At 40.7% G+C, this 24714-nt stretch overlaps 1 protein-coding gene across 9 annotated transcripts in view; it reads left to right on the top strand.

The window, feature by feature from the left end:
- The window catches only part of NR2C2 (nuclear receptor subfamily 2 group C member 2), a 93404-nt gene that overhangs the window by 41947 nt on the left and 26743 nt on the right, over positions 1–24714 (top strand). For all 9 annotated transcript variants that reach the window (XM_079795178.1, XM_079795171.1, XM_079795172.1 and 6 more), the window contains 2 exons: positions 11484–11594; positions 23225–23425. In XM_079795178.1, coding sequence (XP_079651304.1) covers positions 11523–11594; positions 23225–23425 — 273 coding nt within the window. In that variant the 5' untranslated portion in view covers positions 11484–11522. The remainder of the gene's footprint in view (positions 1–11483; positions 11595–23224; positions 23426–24714) is intronic.

The raw sequence follows: 24714 nt of genomic DNA on the forward strand, positions 1-24714 counted from the left end.
AGAGAGAAAAATAGGAATGATGAGAGGGAATCATTGCTTGGCTGCCTCCTGCACGTTGGACCGAGCTTGCAACCCAGGCATATGCTGCCCTTGACCAGAATCAAACCTGGGACCCTTTGGTCCGCAGGCCCACTGAGCCAAGCTGGCGAGGGCTTAATGTGATTTTGATTTGAATTTCTGTAATGACTAGTGATGTTGAGCATCTTTTCATGGACTTATTGGCCATATGTATATCTTCTTTGGAGAAATGTCTATTCATCTTTGTCATTTAAAAATTGTTTTCAATAGTAATGTAATTGAATTATAAGAGTTCTTTATATAGTGTCAATATAAGTCCCTTGTCAGATATATGATTTGCAAATAATTTCTCCCACTCCCTGGGTTTTTTTTTTTTTCACTTTCTATATAGTATCCTTTTAAGCATGAATGTTTTCAATTTTGACAAAGTACATCTTACCTATTTTTCCTTTTGTTTTTAATTTAAATTCTTTATTGTTTAAAGTATTACATAAGTCTCCTTTTCCCCCATTGACCTCTCCCTGGCCACCCCCACCCCTCAGCACATGCCTTCACCCCATCCCACCCCCATCTATGTCCATTGGTTATGCTCATATGCATACATACAAGTCCTTTGGTTGATCTCTTACCCCATCACCCCCAACCTTCCCTCATAGGTTGGACAGTCTGTTCGATGCTTCTATGTCTCTGGTTCTATTTTTTGTTCATCAGTTTATGTTCATTATATTTCACAAATGAGTGAGATCATGTGATATTTATCTTTCTCTGACTGGCTTATTTTGCTTAGCATAATGCTCTTCAGTTCCATCCATGCTGTTGCAAATGGTAAGAATTCCTTCTTTTTTACAGCAGTGTAGTATTCCATTGTGTAGATGTACCACAGTTTTCTAATCTGATGGGCACTTAGGCTGTTTCCAAATCTTAGCTATTGTAAATTGTGCTGCTATGAAGATAGGGGTGCATATATCCTTTCTGATTGGTGTTTCTGTTTTCTTGTGATCTTCTCCTAGAAGTGGGATCACTGGGTCTCTTCAATAAATGGTGTTAGGAAAATTAGATACATGCAAAAAAATGAAACTAGACCACCAACTTACACCATACACAAAAATAAACTCATAATGGATAAAGGACTTAAACATAAGACAGGAAACCATAAAAATCCTAGAAGAAGCTATAGGTAGCAAAATAGCAGACATTTGTCATAGCAATATCTTTACCAAACAGCTCTTAGGGCAATGGAAACTAAGGAGAAAATAAACAAATGGGTCTACATCAAAATAAAAAGCTTCTGCACAGTGAAAGAAACCATTAACAAAACAACAAGAAAGCCCACTGCATGGGAGGACATATTTGCCAGTGTTACCTCCAATAAGGGTTTAACCTCCAACATTTATAGGGAACTCATACAACTTTACAATCCAAACAAAAAATGGGCAAAGGACCTAGATAGACCTTTTCGAAAGAGGACATACAGAAGGCCAAAACACGTATGAAAACATGCTCAAAGTCACTAATCATCTGAGAAATGCAAATCAAAACAACAGTGAGTTACCATCTCACACCTGTCAGAATGGCTATCATCAACAAACGACAAGTGCTGGAGAGGATGCGGAGAAAAAGGAATCCTCTTGCATGGCTGGTGGGAATGCAGACTGGTACAGCCAACTCTGGAAAACAGTATGGCGTTTCCTCAAAAAATTAAAAATGGAACTTCCATTTGACCCAGTGTTGTTTTGTTTTTTGTTTTATGGGGTTTTTTTTTAATATATCCTACCTAATAAAATGGTAATATGTAAATTACCATCACTCCGCTACACCCACGATTGGACCAGAGGGAGGCGCAGGGGGCGGGACTCGGGGTGGCCGGGGTAGCCGATTGGGCCAGCAGGAGCTGAGCTTGCGTCGCCAGTGGCGGCGCGAGCTCAGCGTCTGCGCCATGGTTGTGCTGCGGAACAGAAGGGGTGAGCTCACGTCCCGCCACGGACCATCAAAAGCGGGGGGGGGGGGAGGGCTGGGTGCCTGTCTGCTCCGGCACCAGGCACCCAGCTCCCCCACGATCGAAAGCGAAAGCGTGTAGGGGACCCTACACGTGCATGATTCAATCATGCACTGGGCCTCTAGTGTGTATATATATGTGTATGTATATATATATATATATATTTTTTTTTTTTTTTCCAGAGAGGAAGGGAGAGAGAGATAGAATCATCAATGATGAAAATCATTCACCGACTGCCTCCTGCACACCCCCCAACTGGGGTTAGAGCCCGCAACCCAGCCATGTGCCCTTGGCCAGAATTGAACCCGGCACCCTTCAGTCCACAGGCCTACACTCCACTGAGCCAAACCAGCTAGGGCAATTTTTCTATTGTTTATTGTCTTTAAGTATAATGGCTAAGAAATCATTGCCTAATCAAAGATCATGAAGATTTACACCTATTTTTTTTTAATTTTTATATGATGTGAAGTAGGGTTTAATATTATTATTTATTGATTGATTGATTTCAGAGAGGAAGGGAGAGAGAGAAACATCAATAATGAGAGAGAATCATCGATTGGCTGCCTCCTGCATACCTCACACCGGGGACTGAGCCCATAACCCAGGCATGTGGCCCTGACCGGAATCGAACCTGGAACCCTTCAGTCCACAGGCCTACGCTCTGTCCATTGAGCCAAACCAGCTAGGGCTAATAATATTTTTTTATAATAAGAAAATAAAAAGAATTTTCTGTTCAAGGAGAGCCTCACTAGTATAATTTACCACATATAACAAAACACATACTCTGTTTATAATTCAGGCTTTAGAAAAATTTCAAGAAGTTTGTGATAGTATTAATAGCTACTATGTACTGAATGGAATTAATACTTAACATATTATTCATTAACCCTCTCAGTAGTCACATAAAGTAGTAACAGTATATCCACGTTGAATCTGAAGAAATTGAAGTTTAGAGGGTTTATGTACTTGCTGAGGGTGACACTACAGGTTTCAGAGCCCATGTCTGTTGGATTCCATAGCCTGTTGATTGCTTTCAAACTTCTAATAGATCGGCAGGTTGGAGTTCTGGGCAGGTTGGAAGAGCCAGCTCGGCACACGCTCCACATCTTCCACATGAAGCTTTGATGAGACACTTGAACTACAATTGCCACCGCTGTTTTGGGTCGGGCAGATAACAGCTCTGCAGTAGGCAACAGGTTTGGGTACAGGGGCCAGGAGCAGGACAACAATGTGGCTCTGCCGCCAGGGGACCCATGAGCTTTGTGTGGACCCTGAGAGTTCCTCCCTATTTTCTCTGTGGTGCCTTTCAAGCTGCTGCCCCACACTGGAGCTCAGAAAGAGTGAGTCAAAATTTCTTCATGGCAGTGATTCTTTTTCACCCATTTGAATTCAGAAGAATGGCATAGACATCTTAAAAACACTACAGTGTTGTTCACTCTGCATAAGAAGGAACTCCAGGAAGATGGCAGCTGAGTAGGGGGATCTTGCTCGCAGTGCCTACCAGAACCAATCTGGAAGTTACAGCTAAATTGAGGAACAAGCACCCTGAAATATTAACTATATGAAAAGGAGACTTTTAAACAAAGACTGTAGAAGCCACATGAGACCGCACCTGTACAGCAACTTGCACATGTTCAGAGTTGAGCCTCACAGTCAGTGAGCCTGAGGGTTGATTCCACACATGACCAGACCAACAGCAATCAAGATCCAATTACATCAGGAGGGCCCACATATTCCATACAAGGGACATTTCTAGAGCATCAGACTCAGGAGATCAAGATTACACCCCTGGGTTCCACGGAACACAGCTACATAAGACCACCCCAGAAAGAAAAGGCGGAAACTCCAGAAAAAGAGCTAAATGAAATGGAGGCAAGTAATTTATCAGATATGGAGTTCAAAGTAATGGTTATAAGGATGCTCAAGGAACTTAGTGAGAATTAGAAGGAACTTAATGAGAACTACAATAGCATGAAAAAGGAAATAGAGACCATGAACAAGACCAGTCGGAAATGAAAAATACCATATCTGAAATCAAGAATACACTGAAGGGAATTAAAAGTACATTGAATGAAGCAAAGGATCAAATCAGTGATTTGGAAGAAAGCGGTTAAAAAAACAGCAACACCCAATTAGAGCAGCTAAAAGAAAAAAGAATTAAAAAGCAGGAGGGTAGTTTAACGGAACTTTGGGACAATATGAAATGTAACAACATCCTCATCATAGGGATACCAGAAAGAAAAAAGTGAGCAAGAAATAGAGAACCTGTTTAAAGAAATAATGACAGAAAAACTTCCCTAATCTGGTGAAGGAAGTTACACAAGTTCAGGGAGCACGGAGAGTCTCAATCAAAATGAACACAAAGACCCACACCAAGATATATAATTAAAATAACAAAAGTTCAAGACAAAGAATCTTAAAGGCAGCAAGAGAGACAGAAAGTTACCTATAAGGGAATTCCCATTAGACTGTCAGCTGATTTCCCAACAGAAACACTTCAGGCCAGATGGGATTGGCATGAAGTACAGTGGAACCTAGGTTTTTGAACTTAAATGGGTCCAGAAGGCTGTTCAAAAATCGAATAATTTTTTTCCGTTAGAAATAATGTAAATTGAATTAACCCATTCCAGACCCCTAAATGATACCGTTTTAATCTTATATACGGTAAATGTCTAATGTACTGTTTAATCTATAAACACTTTGAAACCTAAAAGGACATGAAATGCACAATAAAAATGGTGATGTATTGTACATTTTTAATAAAACAGCAACAAAAGCAAAAAAAAAACACATAAACATGTTCACAGAACAATTTTCTGAGATATTAACATGAGATTTAGCAGTAAATTGACTCATACGTGCACATTCTCTCCTTGGTTGCTTGAGAGGCATGTTACTGATCATGCAGGTATCAGTGTGTAAGAGTTGTTGTGTTGAGAAGCCAATTGTTTGAGATGGGAGACATTTGAGAATTGAGGTTTGATTGTATTCAAAGTAATGAAAAGCTAGAACCCGAATCCAAGACTATCCAGCAAGACTGTCATTTAAAATTGAAGGTGAAATAAAGAGCTTCCAGCTTAAAAAAAAGAAAGAAAGAAAAAGGCTAAATGAGTACATTACCATCAAACTAGCATTGCAAGAAATGTTAAAGGGACTACTTTAGGAGAAAGAAATCAAGAGAGAGAGGAACATAGGTATAAAGGAAAAAAAGGCAATCAATAATAACCTTAAGTGTAAATTAATTAAATGCTCCAATCAAAAGACATAGGGTAGCTAAATGGATAGGAAAACATGATCCATATATATGCTGTCTGGAAGAGACCAACCTCGGAGCAAAAGTGAAGGGATGGGAAAAAAACACCTCATGCAAATGAAAAATGAAAAAGCAAACATTGGGGTAGCAATACTCATTTCTGACAAAATAGACTTTAAAACAAAGGCCATAAAAGAGTCAAAGAAGGTCACACATAATACTAAAGGGATCGATCCAACAAGAAAATATGATTCTTGTGAACATATATGCACCCAATATAGGAGCATCTAAATATATTAGGAAAAAACTTTTGGTGGACTTAGAGAGATTGAAAGCAATACAGTCAAAGTAGGGGACTTTAACACCCCACTGACATCACTGGATAGATCTTCCAGACAAAAAATTCAGCAAGAAACAGAGACTTTAAATGGCATTCTACATCAGATGGATTTAACTGATATTTATAGAACATTTCTTCCCAAAGCAGCAGAATATATATTCTTCTCAAGTGCACATGGAATATTCTCAAAGACAACATATTATGACGTAAAATAAGTCTACAAATTTAAGAAGATTGAAATCATAATCAAACATCTTGGATCACAATGGCATGAAACTAGAAATCAACTACAATAAAAACACTCAAGCCCAGCCAGTGTGGCTGTGGTTGAGTGTTGATCTATGAACCAGGAGGTCACAGTTTGATTCCTGGTCAGGGTACATGCCTGGGTTATGGGCTTGATCCCCAGTGTGGGTCATGCAGGAGACAGTCAATCAATGATTCTTACCATTGATGTTTCTATCTCTCCCTCTCCTTTCCTCTCTGAAATCAATAAAAATGTATTTTTAAAAAACGAACCTCAAAAACATTCCAACACATGGAGGCTAAATAGCATGTTATTAAACAAGGAATGGGTTACGAATGACATTGAGGAAGAAATAAAAAAAACCTCCTGGAAACAAATGAAAATGAGCACACAACCCAAAATCTATGGGACACTGAAAACAGTCTTGAGAGGGAAGTTCATAGCATTACAGGCCTATGAGGAAACAAGAGAAAGCTCAAATAAGCAATCTAACCCTACAACTATAAGAATTAGGAGCACAAGAAAAGCCCAGAGTAAGTAGGAAGAAGGAAATAATAAAGATCAGAGCAGAAATAAATGACATAGAGACTACAGGAAAAAAAAAAAGAAGAAGAAAAAAAAAGATCAATGAAACCAAGAGCTAGTTCTTTGAAAAGATAAACAAGATTAATGAACCTTTACCCAGACTTACCAAGAAACAGAGAGGACCCAAGTAAATAAAATGAGAAATGAAAGAGCCAAAGTAACAATTGGCATCACAGAAATACAAATGATTGTTAAAAAACAACACACACACAAAACTATGAACAACTACATCCTAACAAATTGGACAACCTGGGTGAAATGGACAAATTTCTAGAAACAGACAACCTTTCAGAACTCAATCAGGAAGAATCAAAACCAGAATAGACGGGTAACAACTAATGAAATTAAAGCAATAATACAAAAATTCCCAGCAAACAAACATCCTGGACCGGATGACTTCACAGGCAAATTTTACCAAATACTCAGATAAAAATTAACACTTATCTCCTCACACTATTCCCAAAAATTCAAGAAGGAAGACTTCCAAGCTCTTTACAAGGCCAGCATTATCCTAACTCCAAAACCAGATAAAAACACTATGAGGAACGAAAATTACAGGCCAGTATCCCTGGTGAACATAAATGCTTCAATCCTCAACAAAATATTAGTAAATTGGATCCAGCAATACATTTAAAAGATCATACAGCATGACCAAGTGAGATTTATTCCAAAGTCACAAGGCTGTTAAAATACTTATGTCATTAAACATGATACATCACATAAATAAAATGGATAAAAATCACTTGATAGTAGCAATAGTCATAGAAAAAGCATTCAACAAAATCCAGCTCCCATTTTTTTTTCTTTTTTTTTTTCACGGGCCCCTCTCCCCGGGGCTCCCGCAGGCTTCTCCAGGATCGGTTGTGTTACCGCACTGAAGCTCCCATTTTTTATAAAGACTCAGCAAAGTGGGAATAGAGGGATCATACCTCAACATAATAAAGGCCATATATAACAAACTTACAGCCAACATCATACTCAGTGGGCAAAACTTAAAATCATTTCCCTTAAAGTCAGGAACAAGAAGATAGGGATGTCTCCTTTTACCATTTCTTATTCCACATAGTACTGGAAATCCAAGTCACAGTGATCGGACAAGAAAAAAAAAAAAAAAGGCATCCAAATTGGAAAGGAGGAACTAAAATGGATATTGTTCACAGATGACATGATATTGTACATAGAAAATCCTAAAGACTCCACAAAAAAACTACTAGATTTAATAAATGAATTTCCTCAAAAAATTAAAAATGAAACTGCTGTTTGATCCACAATCCCACTTTTGGGCATATATCCTACGAAGCCAGAAATACCAATCAGAAAGAATATATGCACCCCTATGTTTATAGCAGCATTATTTACAATAGCTAAGATCTGGAAACAACCCAAGTGCCCATCAGTAGATGAGTGGATAGAAAAGCTGTGGTACATTTACATCGTGGAATATTATGCAGCAGTAAAAAAGAAGGATCTCCTTACCCTTTGAGACAGCATGGAGGGACCTGGAGAGTATGTTTCTCTCTCTCTCCTCATCAATGCTTCTACCTCTCTATCCCTCTTTTCCTCACTATCTCTAAAAGTCAGTAAAAACATTTTTAAGAAAGAAGAAATCAATGGGAATGCAGACTGGGGCAGCCACTATAGGAAACAGTAAGGAGTTTCCTCAAAAAATTAAATAGGGAACTGCCATTTGACCCAGTGATACCACTTATAGGAATACTAGAAGCCCGGTGCACGAAATTCGTGCACGGCGGGGGGTAGTCCCTCAGCCCAGCCTGTACCCTCTCCAATCTGGGACTCCTGGAGGAATGTCCGACTGCCCGTTTAGGCCCGATCCCACCAGGATCTAGTGGGATTCCTGGTGGGATCGGGCCTAAACGGGCAGTCGGACATCCCTCTCACAATCCAGGACTGCTGGCTCCCAACTGCTTGCCTCCCTGCCTTCCTGATTGCCCCTAACCGCTTCTGCCTGCCAGCCTGATCACCCCCTAACCACTCTGCTGCCAGCCTGGTTGATGCCTAACTGCTCCCCTGCCAGCCTGTTTGCCCCCAACTTCCCTCCTCTACCAGCCTGGTCACCCCTAACTGCCCTCTCCTGCAGGGTTGATCACTTCCAACTGCCCTCCCTTGCAAGCCTGGTCCCTCTCAACTGCCCTCCCTTGTAGGCCTGGTTCCTCACAACTGCCCTCCCTTGCAGGCCGGGTGCCTCCCAACTGCCCTCTCCTGCTGGCTATCTTGTGGTGGCCATCTTGTGTCCACATGGGGACAGGATCTTTGACCACATGGGGGCAGCTATATTGTGTGTTTCAGTGATGATCACTCTGCACATTACTCTTTTATTAGATAAGATAGAGGCCTGGTGCACGGGTGGGGGCCAGCTGGTTTGCCCTGAAGGGTGTCACAGATAAGGGTGGAGGTTCCCTTGGGGTGTGGGGCGGCCTGAGCGAGGGGCCTGTGGTGGTTTGCAGGCCGGCCATGCCCCCTGGCAACCCAAGTGGAGGCCCTGGTATCTGGAATTTATTTTCCTTCTACAATTGAAACTTTGTAGCCTGGAGCGGAGCCAAGCCTGGGGCTCCGGCAGCCATTTCTGTGGCAGTTAATTCACCTTCTACAATTGAAACTTTGTAGCCTTAAGCGGGTGGGCCCGGCCAGGGTGTGCGGAAAGCTTTGCTTCCCCTGTTGCCGCCGGCAACCCTGGCCTGCTCTCTCAAGCTCCATTCTGCCGCCATTTGTTTGAATTTGTTTACCTTCTATAATTGAAACTTTGTAGCTTGAGTGGAGGCTTAGGCCTGCAACGGCTATGGAAAGCTTGGCTTCCTCTGTTACCTGGGAAACCTTGCTCTCTGTGGCTGTAGCCATCTTGGATTGGGGTTAATTTGCATACTCGCCCTGATTGGCTGGTGGGTGTGGCGTGGCTGGTGGGCGTGGCTTATGTGGCGGAGTGATGGTTAATTTGCATATTACCATTTTATTAGAGAGGATGTCCTAAGAAATCCAAAACACCACTCAGAAAGAATGTATGCACCCCTATGTTCATAGCACAATTTACAGTAGCTAAGATCTGGAAACAGCTCAAATGCCCATCAGTAGATGAGTAGACAAAGTTGTGGTACATTTGCACAATGGAATACTATGAGACTGTACAAAAGAAGGAACTCTTAATTTGCAGAGTAATAAAAGACTCAACCAAAATTCTAAATGTTCGTTATTAAAGAAAGATTTAATAAATGTACTCTGATAAAGTAACTGGCTAGTTACTTTGACTGGCTAGTTACTTTTTCTTAATTACAAATAGTAAACAGCTACCAATTTCATGTACATGGATTCTGAAAAACGTATTCTCTAAGATTTGAGCCTTGTCACACCTTCTCTAAAATAGTTTGTGTCTATTCTGCTTATCTCTTAACCAGGAGAGAATTTATATGAAGCATTTTGTAAAGTAAAAATCCCTATGAGAATGTTGATTCTGTTCTTTATTATAGTGAACTTTTGTTGATAAAATTAATGCTTTTGAAAGAAAATACCTTTTTATAACTTATTCCAGTAATTAATCATGATATCCTTTATAAAATTAAGATATATTCACTTACCATAAAATTCATCCTTTTAAATTATACAGTTTAGTATAACTAAAGTTGACAGCTATCACCACAATCTGATTCCCAAAATTTTTCATCATCCCAGAAAGAAACTTTATACCTATTAGCAGTTAATCCCCCTTCCTCCATCCCCTCAGCCCTTGGCAACCACTAACCTACTTTCTATTCTGATTGGTTTGCCTGTTCTGAATTTTTTATATAAATGAAATCATAGAATATATGGTCTTTTTTTTAATGTTTTATTTACTAGTATTTATTTATTATTTTTGTTGTTGTTAATTCTCACCTGAGGATATTTTTCCATTGATTTTTAGGGAGAGTGGGGGAGAGAGGGAAAGAAAGAGAGAAATATTGATGTGAAAGAAACACATCTATTGGTTCCCTCCTGCACGTTCCCAGACCAGGGCCTGGGCTGGGGAGGAGCCTGCAACCAAGGTTCATGCCCTTGACCAAAATCAAACCTGGGACCCTTTGGTCCACAGGCCGATGCTCTATCCACTGAGCCAAACTAGCCAGGGTGAATATATGGTCTTTTGTGACTGATGTAATCAATACTGTCGAATGTATCAGTACTACATTCCTTTTCATTGTATGGATATATGCTACATTTTATTCATCAGTTGATAGACATTGGATTTGTTTCTACTTTTGAGCTACTATAAATAATAGTATGTGAACATTTTTTACAGGTTTTTGTGTGGACATATGTTTGCCTTTCTCTTGAGTATATACCAGTGATGGCAAACCTATGACACGCGTGTCAGCACTGACACGCGTAGCCATTTCTGATGACACGCGGCCGCTGAGGCGGCCGCATGCCGAGGATGAAACATTTGCTGCTCCTGAGGATGAAACATTTGCGAAATAATGTTTTTTCCTCAAAGTGACAAACTACCCGAGTTATGCTCAGTTTTTTGGCGAAGTTTGACACACCAAGCTCAAAAGGTTGCCCATCACTGGTATATACCTAGAAGTGGAGCTGGGAGATTGCCAGGACTCTTTCTCATGGGTACTAATCCCAATAATTTTCAGTGTTGTGCAGTTCTGTTTGCCATCTTCTACAATGTTATTAGAGCATTCCTTCTGGAAACTCATCTGAAGGAGTGTTTTATAGGTAGCTTTGGAGACCGTGAAAAAATTCAAAGATCATCTTTAAAAAATTATTTTGGTAGCTTTTTATTGTGTTAAATTGTGCAGAGAAAACTTGAAAATTCTTCCCCCACCCCCTCCCTTGCATGTACAACATTAAATCAGCTATTTTACGATTGTATTTTCTTTGTACAATCCTGTGCCAATATCTCATTGATTCCTTTATCATCCTGGGTCCATTCTAGAACTACATTAGTTAATCGCTCAAGGCCACTGGGAAAGCAAAAGGCATGGTCCTTAGGCCACCACTAGGCATCTTTCTGAGCCCCCTTGTGATCCAACCCACTTTTTGCCCACAGGTACCACGTACACAGACTTCTCGGCCAGAATCTCCAGGGATGACCAGCCCCTCCCCACGCATCCAGATAATCTCCACGGACTCTGCAGTAGCCTCACCTCAGCGCATCCAGGTACCTGCACCAGTCCCACTTGGTTCTAGCCACCTGCCTAAAGGTTTCATTCACTAAGGAGTTGAGTCTTGGGCATCAAGTATAGTACAACTTTATTCTTTAAAAAAATAAAGGAAGTTTACATTTATTGAATTAACTTTTTAATTCTCACTTGAGGATATGTTTTTTACTGATTTGAGAAGGGCGGGGAGAGAGAGACATTGACCTGAGAGAGAAATACTGCCTTCCATATGTACCCCAACCGGGAATCGAACCCACAACCTTTTGGTATACGCTTCAACCAACCGAGTTACCCAACCAGGGCTATTGAATTAACTTTTAATATAAAATTCTATAAACTTATTTCAAACTATTGGAATGAAGTTTCATTTTATTATTTATGTTATGTTTGTCCAAATTGAGAGGTAATCATATGTCCTAATGGTTAAGAATATGGGCTCCTACTTGAAGTCAAATTCAGTGCCCACTTTATAGTTTTTGTTTAACCTAGAAAATTAACTTTTCAGTGCTGCACTTGTTTCATTTAGAAAACATATGTAACAACAATAATTAGTAATAATAATACTTACCTTATAAGGTTATTGTGAGTAGTCAATGGTATATTGCTTGTAAAGTGCTGAGAACAATGCCTGGAACCTATTAATGTTTAGTATGTACTAAGTATTTATATGTAATAACTATTATTACCGGTACTAGTAGCCCGTTTGCACGAAGATTCGTGCAATAGACCTTCATTCACCTGGCTGCCTGCACCAGTTTTCTGCCGGCACCAGGGACCCAGGCCTTGGCTGTGGCCACCGCCTTCTGCCTTTTTCAGGGTCGGGGCTTGGCCCCGGGCGGTGGCCTTGGGCTCGCCGCACCCAGCGTCCCTGCTACCGATCACAGGAGCTGACCCCCAGTGGTTTCCTGCGATCGGTGCAGGCTCCCCGCTGGTGCCCAAGGCCCGGAAAGCCTCGGCCCCTGGGACCCCCGGGAGGGGCGGGAGGGGCCGGGCCACGCCCCCCCCAGGTGGCCGATCGACCCCCGGACCCCCGGGAGGGGCGGGAGGGGCAAGACCACGCCCTCCCAGGTGGACGATCAACCCCGGGAGGGGCGGGAGGGGCCCGGACACGCCCCCCCAGGGTGCCGATGGGCCCGGCCACGCCCCCCGGGGTGCCGATCGCCCCAGGAACCCCGGGAGTGGCGGCATGGGCCCGGCCACGCCCCCCGGGGTGCCGATCGCTTCAGGCACCCCCGGGAGTGGCGGCATGGGCCCGGCCACGCCCCCCCAGGGTGCCGATGGGCCCGGCCACGCCCCCCGGGGTGCCGATCGCTTCAGGCACCCCCGGGAGCAGCGGCATGGGCCCAGCCACTTGGTACCGCCATCTTGAACTTCTCAACGGCGGATATGCCACCCGGAGTCCCGCCCCCAGCCTCCTGCCGGCCCAATCGTGGGCATAGCGGAGGTGCGGTCAATTTGCATGTTTCTCTATTATAAGGTAAGATTGTTGTTGTTGTTATTAACTAAATAATATTCACTTATGGAAAGTTTAGTCTTAGCCAGGACTCTGAACACAACTGCCTCTGGCCCACTGGACAAAGAAGATATAAGTATCGAAAGTAGGATCAACATACTCAGGTTAAAGATTCATAATTATTTCACCAAGCTGAATCAAAAGCCCTAACCAAAAAATCATGAACAGAGATGAATGGCAGGAAAGAAAACATTAGTTGCATAACATGAGTTTAAAATGCTACCGGGATGGACAGGTATTTGAGTGAATAAGTATAAAAGGATTGTTTTCATTTACAGTTAATTTCAAGCTCAGTACAAGTGAACAGTATGAAAAAAACACACAGTGAACAATATGATGGAGTAACTAGATAATTTCTATAGTTTTTGCTCACTTGTAAAAGTGATTTTATGGACTGTATTATAAACTAAGCATAGAAGAGTTCTAATAAATAAAATGAAATAAGTTAATTATATTCCACTTATGTCTGTATTGCATAATATTTTATCATAATTACAAGAATTCATATACTTGTCATTATTTTAACTTTACCTCAAGTAGAAAACACATGTTTGAGTATTTGGAAATTCAGAAGTAATAGCCTGACATTAACCTTTTGCACTCGGATGTCGAGTGACTCAACACGGTTAGCATCGGTAGCAGCTCGAGAAAAAAGCAAGCGAGTGCAAAGGGTTAATGCTTTACTATTGACCAGAATTAGAACTTTTTATAGCTACTAGAGGCCTGGTGCATGAATTCGTGTACCAGTGGGGTCCCTCAGCCTAGCCTGCGGGATCGGGCCAAAACCAGCTCTCTGACATCCCTCGAGGGGTCCTGGATTGCAAGAGGGCACAGGCCAGGCTGAGGGACCCCACCCTTGCAAAATTGGGGCAGGCATGTCCGGCCCGTCTCGCTCAGTCCCGATAGGATGGACCCCAGCAGCAAGCTAACCTATCAGAGTGTCTGCCCCCTGGTGGTCAGTGTACATCATAGCCAGCGGTTGAGTGGCCTTAGCATATCATTAGCATATTAGGCTTTGATTGGTTGAACGGCCAACCAGATGACCGGACACTTAGCATATTAGGCTTTTATTATGTAGGATATTGGTTTATATAGCTAAATTATTTTTTCTCTTTTACTTGTTTTTATTTGCTGATTGTAGACTTCAAAATGGGTCCTTTAGCCCAACCAGTGTGGCTCAGTGGTTGAGCATTGACCCATGAACCAAAAGGTTGCTGGTTCCATTTGCTCGGGGTTATGGGCTCAATCCCCCAGTAGGGGGGGAAGCAGAAGGCAGCTGATCGATGATGTTTCTCTCTCATCTGTGTTTCTATCACTCTATCCTTCTCCCTTCCTCTCTCTCTAAAAATCAATTTTAAAAAATACATTTTTTAAATTGGGTCCTTTATAGTTTTCTGTAGTGGGTGTTAGGATCCTGCCTACATAATTCTCCTGACTGGGAAAGGACCTAACTTTGCATTTAACCATGGCTATTACATCATGGTCCTATATTCATCTGAGGGCAGATGAGAACATAAAGGGTTCCCCAGGAGACTCTGTCAGTAGCTAGTGTATATTTCAAGAGAGTATACATTTCCCCTGTATTGGTATAAGTAGAATCTTTTTTTTTCTAAGGGCCATTCTAGCAACCTGTTCTATACAGTCAGACTATTCCCATTGCCGGGTATGCGGGTCATGGTGACATTGCTGTCCTGGCTGGAGTACAGTAAGGTCTTGTAGATTAGTTCCCTGGTGTTGAGCTTTTAGTCTCTCTAGGGAAGATTACCCATTAGCGTGATTTTTTATGTGTAGTAATTATAATTGAAAATCTTTTTATTGTTAAAAATTTGGACATACCTAAGTGCAACTGAATTGACTGCATTTTAAGGTTTGGGGTGGTTTTTTGTTTGTTTGTTTAAGAAAAATTAATGTTATAGGATAATTTCTCGGTTCTTGCTGTTGGTGCTGATGGCTTTGATGAAATTTCATTTCTAGCCCTGACTTCAGTGATGATTCTCACATGCCCTGAGATCTGGGAAGAGATTAAGTAATATGATGTTTTAATGAATAACAATGCTTGGAACCCAAATAGTAGCTTCTAGCTTCTGTGATAAGGTTGAGAGGAAAAGATTATACTATAAAGGCAATATTTAAGAGCTTTGACTCTGAATGGAACAGATTTAGGGTAAAATCTTGTCTCCCCTCAGCTATGTGACCCTGGGGAAAGTTTCAATAATCTGTATGTATAGCTGTAAAATAGCACCAAAATAGTGCCTAATTTATAGAATTTTTAAAGGATCAAATGATATAATTTATTTAATCCAATAGAAAGCAAACATCAATAAATGTTAACAGCTTAGTTACAATTTTTTGATTGTATTGTTGTATAATTTTAAACTATGGAAAATAGTACATGGAAACCCATTATACCCTTTTTCTAGATTCACCAATTGTTTTCGGTAACATTCTGAGTGTGTGTATGTATATATTTGCTGAATCACTTGAGAATTAAAGACATCACGCCTCTTTGCCCTAGATCAGTGATGGGCAACCTTTTGAGCTTGGTGTGTCAAACTTCGCCAAAAAACTGAGCATAACTCGGGTAGTGTATCACTTTGTGGAAAAAACATTATTTCGCAAATAATGCGGCCGCGTGTCAGTGCTGACACGCGTGTCATAGGTTCGCCATCACTGCCCTAGATAGTTCAGTACTTATAAGAGCAAAGACATTCTCTTACATAATCACCGTAGTTATCAAAATCCTGAAATTTAATGTTGAAATATGCCTTATCTAATCCATATTCTATATGCTAAAATGTCATCAGTTGTCCTTTATAGCTATATTTTCCCATTCCAGAATTTATATTACTGATTTTAATAATGATGATACTAATTAAGGTGTGGTAGTCAACACAAGACCAACATTTCTAGTTATGCAGGCCAATGGAAAGTGAGCTGAAACACAGACTTGTGTTCATCAGTATCATGTTATTCTAATGGCTGTAAAAGGGCTTTGGGGCAAAGTGAGAAGGGTGGCATTCCTCAAAGTGGAAGAGGCTGAGATTGAGAGCTATTGTTTTTTGGGGGTACAGCAGTCTAGGGTGGGAACTGTGGGAGAAGATGGGAGATTAAGGAGCCCTGGCCAGTGTGGCTCAATTGATTGAGCATCTTCCCATGCACCGAAAGATCCCAGTTCCATTCCCAGTCAGGGCATATGCCCAGGTTGCAGGTTCAGTTCATGGTCAGGGTATGTTGCTTGCAGTTCTCTCTCACATTGACGTTTCTCTCTCTCACTCCCTTCCTCCCCCCCACCCCTTTTCTCTTCCTTTCTTCCTCTCCTTCCCTCTCTCTCTAAAATCATTTATTTAAAAAACTTACTTAAAAAAGAAAAAAGACCACGTATCTGAGAATGAAGCTTAGCCTAAGCTCGTGGTCGGCAAACTGCGGCTCGTGAGCCACATGCGGCTCTTTGGCCCCTTGAGTGTGGCTCTTCCACAAAATACCACGGCCTGGGTGAGTCTCTTTTGAAGAAGTGGTGTTAGAAGAGGTTTAAGTTTAAAAAATTTGGCTCTCAAAAGAAATTTCAATCGTTGTACTGTTGATATTTGGCTCTGTTGACTAATTAGTTTGCCGACCACTGGCCTAAGCCATTGAATCACAAAGTAGCTTCTCAGTAAATCTCACAGGTTTTTATCATATGTACATCTTCCCAGTTGGTTTTCAAATTGTGTTCTTTATTGCTTCCCAGATTACATAAACATTACGTTCAAATTTTATTTTTTTTAATCCAGCTTTCAAAGTGATTGTGATAGATTAAAAGAAAAACACACTTGAATATGTCATGTTCCAAATTTGACACACCAGAGATCACCAGTGCACTCGTACTGCCATGTTTATTCTCTTTGGGGCTGACCGAGGTATAAAGTTTCTCTTGCCACCTTTGTGTATTTTAAGGTTTTCCTGAGATATTCCTCCATATTCCCCATTTCAAGTTTGTGTTTTTCAGAAGAGCATCATTGTACTCATTGTTTGACCTAAGGAAATATTTAAATTTGAGCTTATAAAATTCATTTAATACTTCTTTTATCTGCTCTATATATTGAGGTTTCCAATTTTACTAGGAAGGGGTTCTGCTGTTTATATATATATATTTTTTTTTAATTTTGCAGTCTTTATAATGCCCCTGGGGAAGGCATCTTGAGCTCTTAAAGCACCCCACTTTGCGTACTTCTCCCTTCTACCAGCTCTTTATTCCTATGTATTCCTTCTTTGAGCTTCCCTTACCTGTTCTCTGTGATTTCCATATCCACAATCATCTGCTGTTTTCTTTCTCACTCTGATGTTCTAGTGGCCCCTTTCAGGTACTGATAGGAGCTGTTGCTTGTTTGTAGGTTTTGAATGGGTAATAGATGCATGCCATAACAAAAACACCAAACAGAGTAAGAGTAAAAGATGAGTAGATGAGTCTTCTTTCCTCCTCTTCCCCAAGTGTCTCCCAAAAGGTAGCCACCGTTAACATATACTTATTTATTCTTTCAAACAGGCAGTACATATGCACCTACAAGCACATGTATAAATACTAGTACATACAGCATATTTTAAAACATGTGTCAACATTCTGCCCACACTTTCTGCACCTTACTCTTTTTCCTTAACATCTTTTGTAGATGGTTTTGTGTGATACACACAGGACTTCCTTCTCTTGAGTGGCAATTTGATGCCCCATTTCATGGATGCTGCAAAGAATCATCTGCTTAATTTTAGCACATGTGAAAGTATTTCTGTATGATCAATTTCTCAAAGTAGGATTGCTGGGAGAAAGGGAGTATCCGTGTGTAAATTTTTTTTTGTTGATGTATACAGTAAGTCCTCATTTAACATCATTAATAGGTTCTTAAACTTTTAAGTGAAACAATGTGTAACAACCAATTTTACCACAGGCTAATTGATATAAACAAATTTCTACAGCATCTCATCAACACTGTAAGGAAACAACATTGAGTGTTGTTCAGGGGACACTGTTATTGACATATAACATACTAGTTTTCAGGTGTGCAACATAATGATTTGATATTTGTATGTATTGAGAAATTACCACAATAATAAATCTAGTTACCATTCATCATCATACATAGTTACATTTTTTTCTTGCAACAAGAACTTTTAAGATCTACTCTCAGCAACTTTCAAATATACAATACAGTATTATTAATTAGTCACCATGCTGTACATTACATTTCTGTGACTTATTTATTTCATAACGGCAAATTTGTAATACCTTTTGACCTCCTTCACCCATTGTGCTCACCCCCCATTCCTGCTTCTGGCAGTCACCAATCTGCGTTCTGTATCTATAAGTTTGTGGGGTTTTTTGTTTGTTTTGTTTCTAAGATTCCACATATAAGTGAGAGTATATGGTAATTGGGTATTTAACAATATTAATTCTTCTAGTTCATGAGCATGTAATATCTTTTTATGTCTTCTTCATTTTCTTTTATTAATGTCTTACAGTTTTCAGTATAAGGTCTTTCATCTCCTTCGTTAAATTTATTCCTAGGTATTTTATTCTTTTTGATGCAACTGTAAATGGGATTGTTTTCTTAATTTCTCTTTCTGATAATTTGTCATTAGTGCATATAGAAACACAAAAGATTATTCCAACAGGTTTTTAAAAATATTTTTTTATTGAGCCCGATTGGTGTGGCTTAGTGGTTGAGTGTCGACCTGTGAACCAGGAGGTCACCATTCGATTTCTGGTCAGGACACATGTCTGGGTTGTGGTCTCAATCCCCAGTAGGGGGCATGCAGAAGGCAGCCGATCATTCTCTCTCATCATTGATGTTTCTATCTCACTCTCCCTTCCTCTCTGAAGTCAATAAAAATATGTTTTAAAAAATTATCCACCTAAACTTTGTAAGGGGGTAAATGGAGAAGTTATTTGTTTGATAATTTTCTATGAGCAACACTAGCTATTCATATGAGTTAAAATTTATATTTAGGTAAAAGATTCATTTACCTTTTTGCATAGGTCAAAAATATTTTTTAAACAGATTTCTCTTTTTAATTTAATCATGTTTGCTATCATCCTTTGTTATGCACTAATATGCCCTGACCTATAACGATCTGACAAATTTTATATATATTTATGTACACTTATTTACACATGTATATGTGTGGTAGGTATGCATGCATGCATGTGTGTGTATGTATATGTAAATTGTATAAGATAGATATAAAATAGTATTAAGAAAACTTGAAGACCTGGTTTTAGTAGGGAAAACCCCCTTGAGTGGCTCAAACTCCCAATAGGGTTAGCCCATATCCTTTTCTGGGCTTCCTGGGTTGCTCTTCATTGTCCTTGGGCCTAAGATCAGTTCTAAGAGTTACTTCCTCTTAAGGTTTTCTGTATGCCAGAACATATTTATGTTACTTGCAACATTTTCCCTAAACCTTTGTCTGGCTCCTTTCTTCTCAGCCTTGAATCTTATTTTAAATGCCACTTCCTCACAGAGGCCTTCCCTGACCTCTCTTTCTAAAGTTAAGTGCCTGTGTTATTCTCTCTTACCCCAGCCTGATCTTTTCCCTTATAATATGTAGCATAAACTGAAGTTATTAACTAGTTGAGCTGTTTACTTTTTTTTTTCTTTTTTTTTTTGGCCAGTCTTTTCCACTTAAAAGGTCACGAGAGCAGTAGCCATTTCCATAATGCCTGTAATCTAGCAAAGCACCTGGCACAGATTAGAACCTGTAAGTAGTTGAGAAATTAATGAAAGAGTGAGTGAGCCATAGAAAATCTTAATTTTCCCACTGGGAGAGAGAGACTTGATGAGCTGAAAGGCTAAGACAAGTGAGGAGAGAAGTATGTGATAGCTCAGAGGGAGGAAATACTTTTATCAAGGTCCTGTTATGTTCTGGGCAGTGTACCAAGTACTTCCACAAACATCATATTTCACTTTCCTATTAATCCTTTTTTATAGATATGTAAACAGAGGTTCAAAAGGCTCATATAAATGCTCCACGCTGATACAATTAGAAACTAGTAGAGCAAGCATTTCATCTATGGCTCTAGCTGCAAAGCCCTATCTCAGAATCACAAACTCAGGTGTTTGCAGGACCAGCTTGCCAAGGTGTAGGGATTGAGAGGAACCAAAGAGTTTGTGCCCCTGGCTCTAAAGATCTAAAGAGGCAGCTACACCCAGCCAGCATATGCCATGGAGGAAATGGGCCCAGATGGCCAGAGCTTCCAGTTGGTAAGAACTATAGATCTGATTTTTATGGGAAATATTCTATATTTAGATGTTGGTAACCAGTTTTTTTAAATTTTAAACTTTGGGAAGCCAAACAAAAGTTATTCAGTGGCTGGTTTTTGCCTTCAGGTGGTCCATTTGCAGGCTCTTCTTTACAACAGAAATGATGAGCCCACCCTGGCTAGAACAGAGAGTGTGGAAAATAGCAGTGTGTCACTTCACATTGAGGTCCTTTGGGAGCAGAACTAGACAGGGCCTTGGGCTAGTAAAATATAGTCAGCTCTGCTATAATATGACATATGCATTTCTAAAATTTCCTACACTATTCATAATTGTGCTATGGATAACACAGGGCTTATGGGAATCTCTGTCTCTGACATCACATGGCCTTCTTATAAGGACATCAATCATTGGATTTAGGGCCCATCCTAATTCCACTGTGGCCTCATACTAACTTGATTACGTCTGCAAAGGCCCCGTTTTCAAATAAGGTTACATTCACAGGTGCTTGAGGGTTAGGACTTTTTTGGGGACATTATTCAACCCATAGTACCTCTCCTTCATTCCTCCAAAGGAGATTGATTGATTGATTGATTGATTGATTGATTTTTAATGTTATATTCTATGAAAGACACATTTTTTTAAATATATTTTATTGATTTTTTTACAGAGAGGAAGAGAGAGGGATAGAGAGTCAGAAACATCTATGAGAGAGAAACATAGATCAGCTGCCCCCTGCACACCCCCCACTGGAGATATACCCGCAACCAAAGTACATGCCCTTGACCGGAATCGAACCTGGGACCTTTCTGTCCGCAGGCCAACACTGAGCCAAACTGGCCTCGGCTCCAAAGGAGATTTAAATGTTAATGAGTTCGGATGCATCTTCTTAATTTGGTATTTCCTTGGTCCCATTAAACAGGAGTCCACCTGCTCATGTATGTTAGCAATGTCTTGGTTTGCTTAATGGTCATCACCTTGTGGTTCCAGTCGGGTATTTGGGGATTATGTTTTTCTGCTTACATTTTTAGCTTTTTCATCTCTCTGAATGGAAAATGTAAATGTCTTTGGAAGGAAGAATAAATAAAAATATTTTTTTAATATATTTTATTGATTTTTTACAGAGAGGAAGGGAGAATTAGAAACATCTATGAGAGAGAAACATCAATCAGCCGCCTCCTGCACCCCCCCTACTGGGGATGTGCCCGCAACCAAGGTACATGCCCTTGACTGGAATCAAACCTGGGACCTTTCAGTTCGCAGGCCGACGCTCGATCCACTGAGCCAAACCGGTCAGGGCACAAAAATATTTTTAAATGTTTGTAAATAATTCATTGAACTCAGGCCATTTTCTTTGGAAACAGCCAGCATTGTCTGATTTTCCATATCAAATAGTTGACAAAGCTATTGCCTTCAGGTGGTCCATTTGCAAGCTCTTCTTTACAACAGCCTGTGAATTTCTTGTCTAACAGTGGAATTCCATGTCATAAGTAACAACATCTATCAAGATATGGCATAGTTTCCAGACCTGCCCATGTATATGCTATAGGGAATTGAGTTGCAGCCAGATATGCAGCACATCTCCCCTTGCCCAAGGCCCCGACACAACAACCCCAAGACTCCTGTTTGAAGTAAGAGCCTGTTAGTGTCCTGAGGGAGAAGGTGGACAGTGCTCTCAGCTGGGCACTTATCCTGGGAGAGAGCAGGGCAGGGCCTAGAACATCTTTAAAGAACCTGATGAGTGGGAATAAAAGAAGTTACTCTTGTTATAGGAACTATTTTAATTGTGATTGAAATAATCAGATGAATGGCAAGCCCAGTAAGCAGCTAACTACAGTGACCCTTGGGAAGAGGTGGTCTCTGATAGTTGGGCTCCTGAATGGTAGGAGTGTCCGGAGGACGCAGGGTCAGGACTTGGGCAGTGTTAGCGCCTTCAGTGCTTCCACAACCTATTATTAAAGTCTTCTTTCCATGTGCCAGGCCCTGTGCTGGCCTAGAGATACAGCCCTAAATCAGGTGCATCCGTATCTTTAAAGCCCTCTGAGTCAGGAAGTGGGAGAAGGTGGGTGTATGTCAGCAGGGGATTCCCTATATTCTGTTACCACAAGGCAAGATTATTTACAGGACCTTCGCTTCAGAAACAGTCGTCCTTTAAAGCAGTCATTTCCAGCCTTTACGTTTTGTTGGTCAGCAGCATTTCAAAAAAGTTGTTCACGTTTTTTATGTCCAGAACAAGGATATCTTTTAAGTTAAACCTATCATCTACTACTTATTACTGTCTTCATTTTATAAGACAAAGGCATTTTCTTTTTTCAGTTTTATTGAGATATAATTGATGTGAAACAAGTTTAAGGTGTACAGCATAATGAATTGACTTACTAATTGTGAAATGATTACCACAATAAGTTTAGTTAACATCCATCATCACATATAGATACAGAAAAAAGAAAAAGAAAAAATGTATTTTTTTCATGCAATGAGAACTTTTAGGATATATTCTCTTAATAGCTTTCAAATACACCATATAGCAGAGTTAACTGTAGTCATTATGTTGTGCATTAAATTTCCAGGACTTATCTTATAACTGGAAACTTAAGCCTTTTGACCATCTTCATCTAATTACCTTTCTCTTCACCCCTAAAGCGCATTTCATTCTAAAAATAGTGGGAATGATACCATCCTAGAATAAAGCTAGCTTTATGAAAATTGTATTCTGAAAAGTTCACTGTTGTGTTTTATTTTTCTCATTTCACCATGCACTGGTAAAACTGCATCTTTGACCAGCATTGGCTCCAGGACGGCATTGGGCAGTCACTACTTTGAGCACCACCTGCAAGTGCACAAGTCGCACAATGCTCCTTGAGAGCAGCCTCCATGTTGTGTCTTGTAGATTGTGACAGACCAGCAGACAGGACAGAAGATCCAGATAGTCACCGCAGTGGACACCTCTGGATCCCCCAAGCAGCAGTTCATCTTGACCAGCCCTGATGGAGCTGGAACTGGGAAGGTGATCCTGGCTTCCCCAGAGACATCCAGTGCCAAGCAGCTCATATTCACCACCTCGGACAACCTTGTCCCTGGCAGGATCCAGGTAAGGCCTGTTGACAGAGCATTTGTTTATGCATTTCTGCTACTGGACTTGTTCCTGACTGTAACCTCTGCTCTGCCGTGGAGGCCAAATCCGTTTCTAAAAGATGCTTTGGGGACTGGTAAACATGGAAGGTTGCTGCTTTGGCTAAAGTAATCAGCAAATGAATGGCAAGCCCTAGGCAGCCAACTACAGTGCTCAGATGGGATGGAAGTTAAGCCAGGAAAAATCATGACGCACAGGAGACTGTCATGAGTGAGCTGGCACTGAGGCCACTTAGTTCTTAACAAAGGCCACACGGTGGCAGCCCTTGGCCCAGGATATTTTAGGGATACCACTTTGGGCTGACCATAGTCAGACAAGGACCAACTTGTTCTAACTCTTGCCTCATCCTTGTCCAGATGGTCAAGCCTGGTCCAGCTCTTCATTGTATCCTCATTTGTTCCTGTGAACCTCTGGGACCCTCAGTTCTCATCTCCACCTCTGCCCTGCTTCTCCCTACTCTGGCAAGGTGGGATGGGGTCAGGGGAAGATACAGGAAGGAGAAGAGCAAGGGCTTGAAAGAAAGCAGGGTTGTTGGGAAGAACTGAATTTCCAAGCACAGCGATTAAAGGAACAGACACTTGAGGCAGTGTCCCATGGTGGACAAGCCTGGAGTATGTTTAGTCAGGGTTAAGTAGGAATTCCATGTTTGTGTTTTAAATTTTTAAAAATATGTGGTAAAATATAACAAAATTAACCATCTTAATCATTTTCAAATGTATAGTTCAGTGGCATTAACTACATTCACATTGTTGTGCAACTACTACCACCATCCAACCATCCATCCACAGAACTCTTTCATCTTCCCAAACTGAAACTCTGTGCCCATTAACCACTGACTTCCCATTCCACCCCTCCCACCCCCAGCCCCTGGCAACCACCATTCTATTTTCTGTCTCTATGAATTTGACTACTCTAGGGACCTCATATAAGTGGAATCCTGTAATATTTGTCCTTTTGTGAATGGCTTATTTTACCTAGCATAATGTTTTCAAGGTTTGTCCATATCATAGCAGGTGCCAGAACCTCTTTCCTTTTTAAGGCTGAATAATATTCCATTATATGTATATATCACACTTTGTTTATCCAATCATCTGTTGGTGGATACTTGGGTTGCTTTTACCTTTTGGCTATTGCAAATAATGCTGCTAAGAATCTGTGTGTTTTGGGGATAGACTTTCTACTATAGAGAAAATTAAGGAAGGAAAGGATTTTTTTTCTTCTGATAGAGCTGGGTTTCGAATACCAAT

This window comes from Cnephaeus nilssonii, assembly GCF_951640355.1.
Source record: "Cnephaeus nilssonii genome assembly, chromosome: 17".
Lineage (NCBI taxonomy): Eukaryota > Metazoa > Chordata > Mammalia > Chiroptera > Vespertilionidae > Cnephaeus > Cnephaeus nilssonii.